The 15,733-nt window shown below is 46.8% G+C and overlaps 4 protein-coding genes across 9 annotated transcripts; 2 read left to right on the top strand and 2 right to left on the bottom strand.

Moving 5' to 3' along the window:
* Window positions 1-1,473: 1,473 nt before the first annotated feature.
* Window positions 1,474-5,393, top strand: H257_07411 (hypothetical protein). Of its 6 annotated transcripts, XM_009832927.1 has the most exons (8): window positions 1,474-2,071; window positions 2,143-2,240; window positions 2,387-2,582; window positions 2,643-2,761; window positions 2,874-3,393; window positions 4,254-4,429; window positions 4,509-4,893; window positions 4,992-5,393. In XM_009832927.1, exons 1-8 carry the CDS (start codon window positions 1,485-1,487, stop codon window positions 5,260-5,262), a joined length of 2,352 nt encoding a protein of 783 aa, XP_009831229.1. In that variant the 5' UTR covers window positions 1,474-1,484; the 3' UTR covers window positions 5,263-5,393. The 6 variants fall into 6 exon arrangements, with proteins under 6 accessions (XP_009831229.1, XP_009831228.1, XP_009831225.1 ...); XM_009832926.1 differs by having other exon boundaries at window positions 4,509-5,393; XM_009832923.1 differs by having other exon boundaries at window positions 2,387-2,761.
* Window positions 5,394-5,792: 399 nt separating this feature from the next.
* On the bottom strand, window positions 5,793-6,425 carry H257_07410 (hypothetical protein; the record flags this gene model as incomplete). The annotated part of the gene is made up of 1 exon (XM_009832922.1): window positions 5,793-6,425. The coding sequence occupies one exon, from the start codon at window positions 6,423-6,425 to the stop codon at window positions 5,793-5,795; it is 633 nt and encodes a 210-aa protein (XP_009831224.1).
* Window positions 6,426-11,098: 4,673 nt separating this feature from the next.
* H257_07409 (hypothetical protein) lies at window positions 11,099-11,961 on the bottom strand. Its single transcript, XM_009832921.1, has one exon. It carries the CDS (start codon window positions 11,868-11,870, stop codon window positions 11,121-11,123), a length of 750 nt encoding a protein of 249 aa, XP_009831223.1. The 5' UTR covers window positions 11,871-11,961; the 3' UTR covers window positions 11,099-11,120.
* A 2,282-nt stretch (window positions 11,962-14,243) lies between these two features.
* On the top strand, window positions 14,244-15,214 carry H257_07408 (hypothetical protein). The gene has a single exon (XM_009832920.1). It carries the CDS (start codon window positions 14,260-14,262, stop codon window positions 15,109-15,111), a length of 852 nt encoding a protein of 283 aa, XP_009831222.1. The 5' UTR covers window positions 14,244-14,259; the 3' UTR covers window positions 15,112-15,214.
* The last annotated feature ends 519 nt before the right edge of the window (window positions 15,215-15,733 follow it).

Below are 15,733 nucleotides of genomic sequence, written 5' to 3'. Positions count from 1 at the left end.
CATATTGGCCGAAAAGGTGCATCAAGTATATCTTGGTCTTTGTATACAGCACTTATCCGTATGAACGTTTCCATTGTATCCGGATTATTCAGGATGTTTAACCTATTTAACAGATAAAAACGTAAGTAATAATAATTTAACGTCAACATTAGGTGGGTTTAACTGAAAGAACCGAGGCGTTAAAACTAAAACGCCTCCTCCTGGGGATGGCCGATCTGTAGTCTTTAGATGAAATGCACCATACCAAGGACTTACGAAACATCCGGTTAATTAACCGGTAAATAAGGGAGGGCTCCTATATATTCAGGTTCGATTTACTCGAAGTCAAATCCGATGTCTTCATCATCTTCGTCAATGTCTTCATCGCTTTCATCTTCATTACCATCCATGTACAGTGGGTCTCAAAAGTCATCATACCCCAAAGAATTCGATACTTAGAGCAAGTGAATTTTGTCATGAAATTTCAAGTGTGCAAGACAGTTTTTCGAGGAGAATTCAATGGATTCCTTCATAGATGTTTAACGTTTGATTCCACGTAACAATAGGATAAAAACAGGATTTAGCAGGAGTCAGAATCCTTTAACGCTGCTTCAAAGTATACAAACTTCAAGCTTAAATATGCGTTAAATAGGTTATACATGGGTGAGGATTCGGAGAAGGCTCCTATCTCCGTACGAAAACAATTCTACGGTTAGGAACAAATGAAGATGTCCTTCATAATGTACTTGGCAACAACATTACCATTGGTACTTACTCGATCTAATAACAATTAGTATGGACTAGGACGGTTTAAAGTTAAAATTTGTATCTATTGCCTTCTACACCGAAAAATCACTTGGTTTTAGTATTGGTTTAATTAAATTCAGTTTATTTTTCGAATTTGCGACTTCAAACCGTCCTAGTCCATACTAATTGTTATTAGATCGAATAATTACTCCGGATCTTTAAAGCTCTCTATCTTGCGTTATAGAGGGATTTTAGGCAATATGGCTGCTGCATGTTGTGCGTCATGCCTTTAACCACGTTTTGGTCGATTTTGTAAGGGTGTGGGGTGCCTGGTTTTTGATATATTGTTCAATATTATTGATATTGGTAGGCTCGGACAATACATTATTGCCCGCAATATTAATAGTATTGTCAATTATTGATACGTCAATATATTGTTGACGATCCCTGGCTACCATTGCCAGTGGTGCAATATATATTAATATACTTCAAGTATATAAATACCAGTATTTTAATAACGTGTTGTTGAGGTCAAATATTCATAAAATAAAAGTAGTACTAGTATTAATAGTACTACGTATTAATAGTAACTTACTAGTACACTAGTATTAGTAATACAGATTTTTCAACATTAATATTAGTGTCATTCCCAGTAAACTGCTGCTGCCTTTACAGTTAATGTCGTGTCAACACTTCAACTTATCCGGATAATAACCGCCTGTATTACCACGGATTTTATTTGCCGATAGACACGCAAGATGGTACTCAGGTTGACCGACGCGCAAAATGCGACGATTCTGGCGATCGCCGAAACGATCGTGGGTCCACTGCCTGACGATGTTGCCAAGGACATCGTGTCGGAGCATATGGACACTGTCCGGAACTTGTCTGAAGGCACGGACGAGGCTGCAGGGACCCCGACCGAGGACGAGCTGCTGGCTACAACGCAAGTCCATCCGCGGGAGCTTGGTTTACTTGCAAGCGTCGAAGTGATGCTCCACAAGCTGCCCAAGGACAGATGGAGCGAGTTCGAGAAGGTTTTGTACCTGCTATCGACGGGGTGGGGCACCAAGGTTGTGACAGCGTCGGCTCGTATGGTGCCGTTTCACGAGTTGACTGTCGGTGAGCGTGAAGACGCGCTGCGGAACCTCACGTTGTCGTCATTTGCCAAAGTGCGGTCGTTGTTCCAGGTGTTTAAAGCCCTCGTGTCGTTTTGCATGTTCGCCAAGACCCGATCGGTGCATGGCAAGTTGAACCCGCTGTGGGAGAACCTGCATTACCCTGGTCGACCAGAGGAGAAGAAGCGACCGCCACGGAGTCAGTTCTGGGAACCCACGTTTGAAGAGTGAGCTCAATGATGACGTTCCCTCGCTCCAAATTCCAATACTCCTTTCACCCGCTCCGGTATACCTGTAGCATGACGGCGATGGCCAAGGTAGCGGGGAAAGGCAACCCGATTACGCTCGAAACTGACGTCGTTGTGATTGGTTCTGGCGCGGGGGGCGGTGTCGTCGGTACGTGTACCTGCGATAATAACGTCATCGCATGTCATTTGGATGAATGACGTTATACGAACTCGTCAAGTGAACTTACACGAGTGATTTGGGTGCACGACATTGGTTGAATGTGAAGAAGATCATAAGTTTGGGGGTGTTATTAGCCGCGGAATTGGCCCAGGCAGGACATCGAGTCCTCGTGCTCGAAAAAGCCGTGTACTTCCACCCCGCAGATGCATCATTCAACGAACTCCAGGGGTTCTGGGACCACTACGAGAGCGCCGCGCTGCTCACGTCCGAAGACCTGTCCATGATGCTCCTAGCTGGGTCTGCATGGGGCGGCGGTACCTTTATAAACTGGTGCTTATTTCCCTCAAACAAGTTGTTTGCAATATACACCCGACTATATCGTACGTATAGGAGTGCGTCGTTGCCCCCCCCTCATGAGCTTTGCCATGAATGGGCTACCACGTACAACTTGCCGTACTTTAAATCTCAAGCATTCCAAGACGCCATCAGCACCGTGTGTACCCGGGCAGGTCTGTTCGAGCTCCCATCATCTATCTAGATGCTACGACGACCACCACTATGAGGACGATTCCTGTTTCATTTTCGCAGTATCCTGAGTACTCCCACGTGTTGATTGAGTAGGCGTGTCCGCCGAGGCAGTGCTGCACAACGTCCCTAACCAAGTACTGTTGGACGGCGCGATCAAATTAGGGTACCCCGTCGAAGCGGTGCCGCAAAACACCAACGGCCACGTCCACGAGTGTGGATTCTGCACGTTGGGGTGTCCGTACGGAGAAAAGCAGGGCTCGCACGTTACATGGCTAAGAGATGCCGCCGACGCCGGCGCCAAGTTCGTCGACGGCTGTTATGTAGACAAAGTGACGTATGTGAAAGACGCAGCTTCGGGCGTAGAAGCCACCGTCCTGAACGGGTCCGTGCGCCTCGTGGTCAAAGCCAAGACGGTCGTCTGCTGCGCCGGCAGCCTCCACACCCCCGCGCTGCTGCTCCGATCCGGCCTGAGGAACCCCAACATCGGCCGCCACCTGCGCCTGCACCCAGTGGCGACCGTACACGGGTTTTTTCCACACAAACAAGTGCAAAGTTGGTCAGGGTCGATCTTGACAACAGTGTGCAATGTCGTACGCAATATCCACGGTCACGGGTACGTTTCGAGTTTGATTGGTTCCCCCTTGTCACATTTCCAATTCGTTTTTGCAATTGAATACTACGTAGTATTTGATTAAACAGTTCGTATATGTTCAATCAAATCACGCCAACCAAACCGATCACGAATCGCTCCCATTGGTCAATCTGAAAATGCTTGTCGCTGATTCGCTACATTATGGGGTTTTTTCATTTTACTTCGTGCATTCTGCGGCACGGTTTTGTACGAATCGCGCAGAATATTGGGAAATTTGTGGCCAATTCGTATTGTGGTTTTGGTACGAATTTCCAGACTCCGTCGAATCGAATCACGCCGCCGAATCGAAACGCTATTGGCTAATCCAATTTTGAGTGGATTTGATGGGCTCTTATAGAAAGGATAATAATAGTCGGTCAATCAGAAAACCAGCGTGATTCCATATTGATTACATTAATCACGCGAATTTTGGAAGTTTATAGCGAATTCACAATAATACTTCAGAATTGAGTTTTTGGACGACGGCAAGGTTTTCTTTGTAAATCATATTTGTTTCAGTAATCTAATTATAGGAGGCTGACTTTACACTTAACAATCGGTGCATCTTGGGCTCAATAAAATTGAAAATTGAACTCATGTACGTTTATGTATGTATGTGTATATTGTCGATTTGATACAAATTTGGGGAGCGGGTGCAATCGAATCGCGCCAACCAAACCGATCCACAATCGATCTGATTGGTTGAATTTCATTTAGAAGGTTTTGATTGGTTAATAATTTTGAGCTCATCTGAAGTAGCCAATCAAATCGATTTAAATTCCAACGAGAAACCACGCCACAACACGAAATTTCACTCGAAAGTTCACAATATATATGCATAGATATGGGGCGCGACTGGAAATTCCGGCATCGTTGATGGGGCTCACGGCGTCGTTGCTGCCGTGGCGGAGCAACGCAGACATGCACCGGCTCATGCTGCAGTATCCGCAATTGGTCAACATGATTGTGTTGGCTCGCGATTTGGATTCGGTCAGCAGCGTAGTCATTGACGCCGACGGTACTACCTGAAATACTCGGCCTCTTGTTTCGTATATATAAGTCCACAAAAGTCTTAAGGACGTGTTGGATCCGTTTAGGCCGACCGCGCATTCACTTTCAATTGGGCAGCAAGGACGGCCAGTCGTTGGTGGAAGGCCTCGTCGCGGGCATCAAGGTGTTGCTGGCACAAGGCGCCGTGGAAGTCAACACGACCCAGTTCCACCTGCCGCCGCTGCGTCTCCAGTCGAAGGAAGACCTGGCTAATCCAGTCGAATGCGCCACCACGCAGCGGTGGATCGCACAAGTCCGGGCGCTGGGAGCTGTGCAAAACAGCATCGGAATCATGAACGCGCACCAAATGGGCAGCTGTCGCATGGGATCGACGCCGGAAATGGGGGCTGTGAATCCCGACGGCGAAACTTGGGACGTGAGGGGGCTATATGTGGCGGATGCGTCTTTGTTTCCCACGGCTTCGGGTGTCAAGTGAGTTTGCTTTGAACCACCTTTCTTTCTTTGTTTACGTGGAAAACTCTATGCTTTACTAACAGCAAGGACATTTGACGGATGATGGTACTACGTAGTCCCATGGTCACGACGTTTGCAATGGCGTACTCTGTGGCCCAGTTCATCAAGGCCAACTTGTCGGACCGATCGAATTGTGGCCGCAAAATCTTTAGTACGTCGTCGTCGACGTCGTGGTGGGCAGTTTGGTGGGCCATCGTGTGGGCCAAGGACGGACACCTTCGCAGGGCCCTCAAGGTGCTGGTGGTCGCCTTCGCTTTGTGGCGGCATCACACACATGTATGGAGTTTTCTCAAGAAAAGACTCGGGCAACATGCCATCAAGCGCTAGTGAGTCTGTTCAACATGTGTCGCGGGTTGGTTCGTGATGATTGCATCGCTCAATACAATGCATATGTATTGCCCCAGTCCCCTGCGCCTGCATACTCCGGAGTAATAATTACTGTACACTGTGTACTCCCACTACTGTACGTAGGCTACAGTTCACAGTTAATTACTGGGTATTCGAATGTATAAAGGTACTTCAAGGTCAGGTCGTAGAGCTAACATTACTGTACTTTGCCGAGATAAACATGTCTGACGCTCTCAATATTGCTGGTTTCACCATCGTCGCTTTACTCTATTCTGACTAGATATTTCTACATCTCCAGCAGCAAAGGCATCCATCCACATGATAAGGAGCCCTCGTGTTGTAGGGAATATCATTGCAATTTGCTTAGATTATTCATTCCTTACATCCCTATCGACTTCCTTCGTTCCCAATGTGCATCTAAGCTTACAACAACTGTACCAATGACAAGTGGGGTGGTGGCTCTTCCAATCGAAGAATATGATATATTATAGACGACGCTAGAGGCAGAATCACACGACGATCTCCAATTCCCTGAGCTCGTACTTCAGCGCCGTGTCGTCAAACTCTGACAACCACCGATCGAACTCGACCATGTCAATGGAATACAGATCCAGCGACTCTCGACACGCTACAACCTCGTCCATCTTGGAAGTTTCTTGTTTCACGGTCTGGACGGGAGTTCTTTCGACGGCCGCTCGCTTCTGCTGCCTCAACGCAAACGTAGGCTGGACGTGCTGGTGATACCTCTCGCTGCCGAGGCTCTTCATAAACCGCAGGCGGGCTGATTCCATGGCGTCATATCGGTCCTGTCGCTCTTGGGGGGACATCGCATCCAGGGCCACTTGTTTCTTGGCGAAAAAACACATGCCCAGCAGCTTGGACTCGCGGTCAAACTTCTTGCTCAGTCGCATGGGGGAACAATTGAGCAGCCTCGCGAGCCACAAGCGCACGCTTTCCCCCTCGGGGATACCGCCGTCAAAGAGGCCCTCCTTGAACGCTCTTGACATGTGGTAGGCGTAGTCGATTTCGGCTTGGGACCACGCACCCATGCGGCGCCGCCCGTACAGTTGCGTCGCAACGAGCTGGATGGCTTCTGGTGCGTTCATAGGTTTCTCAAGGAGGCCTTGGAATGTGTGGACCATGTTCGTGGTGGCGAAGGGCAATTTGAGTTATGACAGAGTGGGGATTGTGGAATAGGTCAAGTTGGAAGCGTCGACAGGTGAGCGTAGGAAATCTCAGTCTCAGGATCGTGCATTTCAAGCGTATATCGTTTGCTCAAGGATATCGAGATACTTGTTTGCTCCAGTGAGAACCTGAACTGTATCTTACTACAATGCAGTCTGCGAATTAGGTATGTGGTAATAATCATTGGAGGGTTGTTACACATCTTCACGAAAGTGAAAGTTGTACTTTGTGGAATGACATTATTGTAGTGGTTTACACTCAACGAATACAGTAATACGTACTACAGCTGTAGTACGCTGTATTATATCTACTTGATGTGGAAACAAACGTGAATCTACAAGTATTGAGGAATGATCATCGTTATGGATGGTTCCTACAATACAATTTAGGGTCGGGACTGGATCGCGATGATCTCGGCGTTGGCTCAACTTTGCCATGCTATGTACAGACGTGGAGGGTTGATTCTGCTGAAAACCAATAATGGGAATCTACAGTACTCGCTGCTGTACAGCCACAGTGAACCCTCGAGATTCAGAAAGCATACATTCCTGTCAACGGTGGATCTGTCTGCACATCTTCCTCCTTGTCATGGCCGTCACATACTAGTATTCGCACGGGCTCATGTACTCGATTAAACACATTTTTGAGCACCCGATGGAATCTTACCGCTGCAACGCATGGCTCTACATATCCAACAAGCTAATCGCAACTCCATAAATCTTGAAGGGAAGGTTGATAATCACGCGTACCGGTAACGTTACGTGGTACTCCAGCAAATATGTTCCTCTGAGCCAAAACTCCCCCAAAAGTGTACTACAGTGTACAAGACATTGACATGATTCCGCATTTGACATGCCGACATTTGGAAACCATCGCTCATCGCTGTGATGAAATGTGAGCCCGTATTTTCACCAAAGGCGAAGATCTTTACAGAGCCATCCTGCCCTTGATTGCACACACACCCAAGTGTGGTCGTGATCACATCTGATATCAAAGGAGGAAGAGTAGGAGGACGAAGTAGCCACCAGGTCCAAGAAGTACGACTATCACTGAACCGAGACGGTCGTTGTGCACGATCTTACTACAACTACATACGTGTAATACACAATACGCCTTCATTTTAATCAAAAGAGCATGTCTGCTTTCAACGTTAGTCGATGGGCATTTGGCACACGTGAAGTGCAACTTCAGCTATAAATAGATTCTAGTGTTTATCCGTATTGTTCAATCAAGCAAAGCAACCAATGAAAACGATGGACAATTGTACTGTTCGAACTGTCCACAGCACAACTCACGTACGACTACCTACTGGTACTGTAACTTACATCTACAGTATGTGGTGGAGTTGGCGGCACTCTTCAACTAATTTATTCTGGCTGGTCGGTTGAAAGCCTCATTTAAGTAGTATCTATTCATAACACATTGCACAGGCGCATGACGCTTCCGTTGTCAAATGTCCGCCATCGACGACGACGTGAAAATGAAAGCTGCAGGTGCTAGTATTCTCGTTAACGTAATATCACGTGTGGGTGACTGCCAAGTCGCTCCCACCGCAGAGCTGCAAACAACCGGCGGTGAATATTATTGCTGTAGGCGAGCGCTGGCAAATCGACTGCATGAAGGAGTCAGTTTTCAACCATTAGTGCTACAGTACGTGAAGTAGTTATTGATATTAAAGTGATTAACGTTCCTGGCTTTGCTTCAGTTTGCCACTACATATCGTATATTGTCTGTTTTTAATAGGCAGCAGAACATCCACATACTATACGTATACAATGGACGAAACTATCAGTGTTACCCTCCTTTTGTACGGGTTCCATCGCATCTTGAATGCAATCTATGTACGAATTCGTAGTTGCACTGCATCTTTCCACTTGGTCGATCATCAGAGCTGTCTATCCATGGAGCAATTTGGAAAGCGCTGAAGTTAGCTGGAAAGCGCTAAAGTTAGCTAACAGTAAGACATATCATTTCTTCCGTGTCTTAGTGGAAGGGAAACCAAGCTTTGCGAGACGCATCGACGCACTTTTCCTTGTGGAAAGTGCGAAGACACTTGAACACATCAGCAGGCACGTTCAACCTCGCTTATTTCGCCGAGGATCACAACATAGCCACTTTTCGCAGCCTCCTCTCCTGGGCATGTTTGCAGTCGGTTCATTGCATGGTTCATGATAGTTAATTCGAAGTATGACTAAAGCAGGCGCTGGCTCAACTGTGTATGTACTCTACATCGAATTGTGGTTGGTCCTTCTAAAAACATGGTGGGGAGACTTAGGACTATACAGTACAGTGTATGTCGTCAACCATACACCCCGTGAACTGCGGACGTTTAGAAGGGTCCAGTATGTACTCTCTCTCTACAATGAAGTTGCCCACAAAATCGATTTTCTTGCCATGTCCGCCTCGAACACGCAACAGGCCATAAACGTAATTAGGTGCACATTGAGCGCCGTAACTTATGGAAACTTATCGCGTGGATTCACACGTCCAACCAGCCATCTGCAATTCGATACCTCTTGAAGGGGACGAATCTCAACCACACGACCGTGCTATACGTAGACCACCTCAATATTCTCACTCTGACGCATTCCACACACACCAACAATATCAAATTTGGGTCAAGGTTCACCAGGTGCCCCTACCGGGTAGTCAAACTTCTTCTGCATGACGACGTACTGTGCAGTTGGACGGGCTGGGCCATCGCTAGCTACTATATATACTAGTATTTCAGTACAATTAATGACCACAGGCGACGATCCGCGCAGAGTTATCGTCGTTGAATTACACACAGGCAAGTGGTCGTTGGCACTTTTGATATCTACCCACGTTGTACTGAAGTGTGCGAGCGACATTGTAGCCGTCTAGTTCCAGTACGGCTACTGCTACGTAGTACTACTGTACCTTGGAACGGAGGCAAATGGGGTGCACAAACTTAATGCATAATACCCGAGCGGAGTGAGCTTGATGGACTTTTGACATGTGTAAAGGGCACATGGGCTATCAATAGACTTGTCGCTGATATCCATTCATAACCAATGAAAACGAGTTAACGTTATGATTGTGCCTGCAAATACGGCCAACACCTTGACAATAATGTCACCAAGACCTGCATATCAAACCGTACGTGGTACGAAGTGGACAATAGAGTTGGAACCGTCTTCGACTACGCCTTCTATACATATTTATACACTGTAGTACTCGGCAATTTAGCAACGGTGCACATGCGTACTAATACTGTATGACGTTACTGATGCCAAATATCCACCAACAAAATCGACGTGAGTTTGCAGATCAAGTTTTCTCGCTCTATCACTCCACAACATTGTGTGATGACTACAACGTCTCTCCCACGGTTGTACTGAGACGTAAAAGAAGCAGAGTTGGCTGACCCTAAACATTGGAAACTCAATTCTCGACTTTAGATTCAAGTTAGTGTAAGTCGATTGTTTGGGAATACGATAACAAAATCTTGTTGGGTACTGTGTATTTACAGTTAGTATTATACTAGTAGCACTCAACGCAAGATTCTCTATCGAATGGTGTGTGATTGTCCTGGGAATTATTTTTTCAATTACCCGTGTTCCGGTAATGTTACAAGTAATTTCGTCGAATTGACTAGCGCACCGTTTGTTTTGAAGTGAGCACTGGAGATCCTTCAATTTGCCACATCATATCAGCATTTATCGTACGGTACTACGTAGTACATGAATCTGAACCTATCACCCAGCAGAACACCCACACACAGAATTCAGTCAGTGCCTGTTGTTGTACGGTGCCGTCGCAATACTGTACACGTATAAGTTACTTCCAATTAATCAACGCAACATTTGAACAATGGAGTAGTTGCACTGCAAGTTAGGGGGATCCATCCGTTAAGAACTGGCCTAAGGAGATGGACCTGTTGCGTGGTCGGTGTTGGCTGAACCGTAACACCGTCATTATGCGGCCATCGATTAGCTTTGGAATTTTTCTGCAGGTGGCCGTGTGTATACCTGGGGACCTCAACAGAGCAAGTCAACACCTAGTCCCCCGTTGATAGGTGACTTTGAAAATGTCATTCAATGTCGAATGATGTTTTTGTGGGCAAAAGGGGGTTGGACATTTATACCAATGCTGCGCACTACGTAGTACATCTTCTAGCAATCTGAGCTAGCAAAGCTACTTTTTGCAGAGTGGGAGTAAAGTGGCCTTAAAGTGGCCAACAGCAAGAGTGGGATACCAAGTACATGTAGCAATCGTCCGACGTGGATCCACTGGCAGTTACAAGTAACCTTGCACTTCTCCATTTCAGGATGTCATATTCTAGTTGTGCAAAGTGGCCAACTATGAATTGACAGTGTGAATAAGACGCACTACCAATAGGGTTGGTCCCTGCACTCTATATACACTAACTCCCCATTGCGACGATCAGCGATGTAACCACAATAAACCCCCTTCACCACCACACCACGTTGTTGAAGATGCAACTACTCAACCGTCCAACAGTGCAGTAGCCACGACAGATGTGGTTCAAATTGCCGTACAGTACTACTGTAGTAAGTCCAAGCACGGTCTTCGACCTCCCACTTTGCCTTGCATCAGCGAACCACAATATGAAAATGCCGACAGAAACATTAATATCAACATAAGCTTTCAATAATTCACTTGCTGTATTAACATACAACCACCTCCATCATGTCGCCACAATTCCCTTCGATGCCAACGTAGTCGAATAAGTAATCGAAGTCGGTCATATCGATCACCGAGAGGTCCATGGAGTGTCGCCACACTGGCAGTCCATCGTCCATGATCATCGCAGCCATGCCTTGGTCCGACAAAATATCGCTCCCCATTTGCAACTCCACACAGGACACGCTCTTTGGCGATGATTGCACCGCGGTTGTTCTGTCTGTTGCTTTCTTTGGACTTCGAACGTGTGGTCGCCGACACAACAACGTCGGTTGCGTGTGCTGCTGCTTGTAGCCTCCTCCAATGCTCTTGATAAAGCGCAGGCGCGCCGCTTCCATGGCATCGTATCGGTCCATTCGGTCTTGGGGGGACATCGCGTCCAGAGCCGCGTGGTTCTTTTTGTAAAAGTACATGCCCAGCAGTTTGGACTTGCGGTTAAATTTCTTGCTCAGGCGCATGGGGGCGCAGTTGAGCAGCCTCGCGAGCCAGAGGCGGACGCTTTCGCGGTTGCGGATGCCGTCGTCGAAAAGGCCCGCCTTGAACGCAGTGGACATGTGGTAGGCGTAATCGATCTCGGCTTGCGCCCATTCGCCCATGCGACGCTTCCCGACGAGCGGAGTCGCGATGAGTTGCTGGACCATATGGTTGGCATCGTCTGTACGACCTTCCATCGGCTGTTCGAGGGTGTCGTATTGCAACGAATAGGACATGTGCGTGGAGGTTTGGCCGAGCATGACTACCGGTATGGTGGGGAAGGTAGTTGTTGCGGGAACGGAATTTCAAAAGTGAATCATTGGGCGACGACCGACGTCAGGTCGATGGTGACCATGTTATCAACTTGGACAAACAAAAGTGGTGGAAATCTCAGTCTCAGATTTTTTCTCCCAGGCAGTAGCACTCAATATGTACGACTGTTGAGCGTATGTTTCATGAGGAAAATACAGTGCGAACTGGTGTAACATTGGCAGTTACAGTGAAGCCTACGAGGCAAATTGGGTGAACCCACTTTTCCATAGCGGTTTCAACAATGCTCTACTATTCATCATGGAATCAACAACTTGTAATATATACCTAGCACTGCTTGGATTCTGTACTTTGGGTTCATTCAGCCTGGAAACTGATGACAACTTGCACGCGCTTAGTCTCCTGCAGTTGATGAAATCGGTGGTAGCTTTATTGCGTGTCTTGTGCAGTGGAGTCATTCATTCTGAATCTGGTCGTAGCTACAGACAGTAGCATAAACACTTCACGTTTTCAACAGGTATGGTGTGTACGAAAACTGACGAGCATGCCCTTCTGAACATGAAGTGGATTTGAATCGACGTGTGCCAGTCACCGTTGGGAATCTATTGATCCTCGTCGTCGTCGTTGCTTTCAAGGCTCGTGATACGAGCTGTCAGGTATTTAGTTCTAGATGTTTGGCGAAGATTCCTTTTGCATACTTATCGCGATATGGCGCCACATATACTTTAAGTTGATGCTGATGTACTGTACTACAGTGGTACTTTAAGGTATACCTTAAGTACTTACTGTAAATTGACCATCGATTGATCTTTGCAATTCCAAAAGTTGAAATTACACGCGTTGAGTTGGTCGTTGGTGCTGCAGATGTAACACTTGCCACCACGCGAAATTATCGAGCATACCGGTACCAATCCCGTGCTGCGATAGACATTTGACAAATGTGTATTTAACACGAATGCTATAAATAGATTCTTTTTAGATGTATCCAGATAATGTGCCGAGCCCCAAAACCCCGTGACGTTTGTCATTTTCTGAGGCAGGGAAGGTTAAGGTGGAGCGTTAAACGAACGTTGAAAGTATACCATGGAGGTTTTGTTGATTTCACACGTGTGTCGATCCGGTAGTGTGTTGGAATTCGAGAACAGTACATACAGCTCATCGTACTGTGTAATATGCACGGTACATTAAGGGATATGTGAAACCTACCGGTTTGGGAAATGAAAACTGTACACTTCTGAAATGCTACTAGTAGTTCATACTATGTAGTACTACTCCAGAGCACTACCGGTATACTAGTAGTCTTCAGTCCCTACTTCGGACAAGTGATGTGCCAAGAGGACTCAATAATTTTGTTTCAGTAACGTTACGATTACACCACTTTTTGTTGCTCATGGGGTAGTCTGCAAAGGAAAGTCCTACGTTGCTGTGAAGAGCCCATCTCCTATCAATTCAGTACAGACTATAGTGATGTACTGTACGTACGCCGCTCACCTAACTAGATTAGAGAGGAACTGTTTCGTTGTGGTAGCGAATATTGCAATCCCAACGTTGAGTTATAAGATTTGCAACGTTGTGCAATCAAGGAGATTGTGTGGCGCGGGTTTGGATGCTTGAAAAATGGCATAAAATGGTCGTTTTCCACCAAATTTTAAAACATTATGCCACCATTTTCTTGAGAATTGGGTAAGTTATGGCATAAAAATGGACCAATTTGGTCCAACTGTGAATGGAGGTACAGTATGTGTTCACGTTGAAGTCTTGCATTTGAATTGGACATCAAATAATATTTCCACAATACAGCTGGCTGGCATCCAGACAACATTGTAGATAGTTCCATTTCTCCTTTTTTTCATGGGATATGAAACTTTGGGAAATTTATGCAGGCTTGTTAACGGTAAAACGATTTATGGCATAATTTTATGTGGTGACGTCCAGTCCAGAAGTTAGTAGACTGTAGCGTAGTCTTGCGTTTGGGGACCTGCAGCGCACGACCAATCCACATGACTCCTTGTGTACTCTCGTCAACTGCACCGGTAGACGGCTACCATGAACTTGGGTTTGGTTCGTTTCTAGTCTAGAAAGGTTATAAGGTTATGATTAACATGGGCATCAGTTATCATCAACGTTTAAAGTAACGTTCCATCTCAAACGATGTCAATCGAGTCTTGAAATATACAAGATATGTACTATCGATCAAATGGACATGGTAGGGCTGGACCTGTATACCTACAGTAGTCTGGACCTAAGTTCCCTCTAGACGGCCACAGACAGCTCCATCAAACACAATCGCTTTCAATTTCTTTGGCTACTTTTATCCGGAATTCCGGATACACTTCTTCTCTGCCGCAAATCATCTGGCAACACTCAGAACGAGTAAGTATGGCAGACGTTGGCAGCTCGTCCGCTGTGCGCATCCTGCGCGTGAAGTTGAACAAAGCGACGAACCTCGTGGCAGCTGACTATGGTATCCCTGGACTCGTGGAAGGCAAGAGCGATCCTTACGTGGTGCTGTCTATTGGCGAGAAAAAGTTTAAGAGCACATGCATCTCGTCCACGCTGAACCCGGTGTGGGGGTACGAAGCCTTTGAGTTCCACCTCACAGAGCGAGACATGTACAGAGAAGCATTGATTGTGGAGGTATACGACCACGACTTGCTAACGCCGGACGACCTGATCGGCAAGGCGTACATCGCGCTCGCACAGTTTGAGATGGAGCAGGGCGGTGTCGTCGAGGCGGCGTGGCCGTTGGACATTCCCGACGAGTTTACCAAGCAAAACGCAGACAGCTTGCTCCACGTGACTGTGGAAGTGATCACTGGCGTCGAAACCCAAGACCAGATCGTGGAAACGATGCTGGAATTCGAATCGTGGTCGCTCCTCCAAGGATGGAAGCATCTGTCCAAGGAGTACACGTCGCAGCCGCCGATTCCCCAGGGGTACGAGTCGGCGCTAGGCTGGGTCGTGACGCTGCATCCGTTCAGCGGCCCCGACATCATCGACGACCTCGACATGAACGGATGGTTCTACGCGTCGTCGCGCAACAAGGGGCCGTGGTACAAGAGCACCAAGAACCACCCCACGGCCATGTATCGCAAGCGCGAATGGACGCGATCATTCACCAAGATGCGCGTGGCGACACAGTACCAAACAAAAGAGCAGGACGAAACCATCGACGAGATCCTGCATCGATATGGGTTGTCCAACGACACCAAGAACAGGGCGAGACACTAACATGGGGATATTCAAGTCCACGGAGTATGTGCTACTGGTAGTTAGTATACATGTAGGAAATGCGCCTCCTCGCAAACACACAATGCCGACACGTGCAATAGCATTTACATGTCGTAATGCTAGTTGCTGTACTGGTATGTACGTACCATCTCGTGAGAGGAGGACACACATGGGATGGTCGCTTGATGCGGAAGAGTGTGTACGGCTTCCCCGACTTGTGGACATACCGCCACTGAACCAATCCGATTGGATAAAAAACGACGCTTTTTTCTCAAAAACAGTTCGACCTTTCGTTTGCTTTTCATCCAACCTCCAAAACCACTGAAAAACGCAAAATCGAGACGATGGTTAAAACTCCCACGATAACGTTAAAGTCTAATTTACGAACACTTTTTCCGTGACATTGCCGTAGAAGGCATGTAACTCAGGTATACTATGTGATGTGTTATATAAAGCCAAAATCCAGGCCTATTTGGGAGCTATGAAGTGCCATGTGTTCCTTGTTATGATTCAACATCATTCACACGACTTTGTCCACAAACAATTCAAAACAAGCGGGTCCGATTGTCTGCAAAAATTTCTCAAAATCTCATTTCCTATGAAAAAAGGAGAAAAGAAGTAC

Source organism: Aphanomyces astaci (assembly GCF_000520075.1).
Source record: "Aphanomyces astaci strain APO3 unplaced genomic scaffold supercont1.15, whole genome shotgun sequence".
Taxonomy (NCBI): Eukaryota; Oomycota; class Saprolegniomycetes; order Saprolegniales; family Verrucalvaceae; genus Aphanomyces; species Aphanomyces astaci.
This window is presented reverse-complemented; position numbering and strand designations above follow the sequence as displayed.

Bases quoted from the DNA above. Each gene is read 5' to 3' on its own strand.
- H257_07411 (XM_009832923.1), top strand. From the start codon at position 1,485: ATGGTACTCAGGTTGACCGACGCGCAAAATGCGACGATTCTGGCGATC. The intron at 2,241-2,386 runs GTACGTGTACCT...GGGTGTTATTAG, and splicing joins CGCGGGGGGCGGTGTCGTCG to CCGCGGAATTGGCCCAGGCA. The intron at 2,762-2,873 runs GTCTGTTCGAGC...TTGATTGAGTAG, and splicing joins CACCGTGTGTACCCGGGCAG to GCGTGTCCGCCGAGGCAGTG.
- H257_07409 (XM_009832921.1), bottom strand. From the start codon at position 11,870: ATGCTCGGCCAAACCTCCACGCACATGTCCTATTCGTTGCAATACGAC.
- H257_07408 (XM_009832920.1), top strand. From the start codon at position 14,260: ATGGCAGACGTTGGCAGCTCGTCCGCTGTGCGCATCCTGCGCGTGAAG.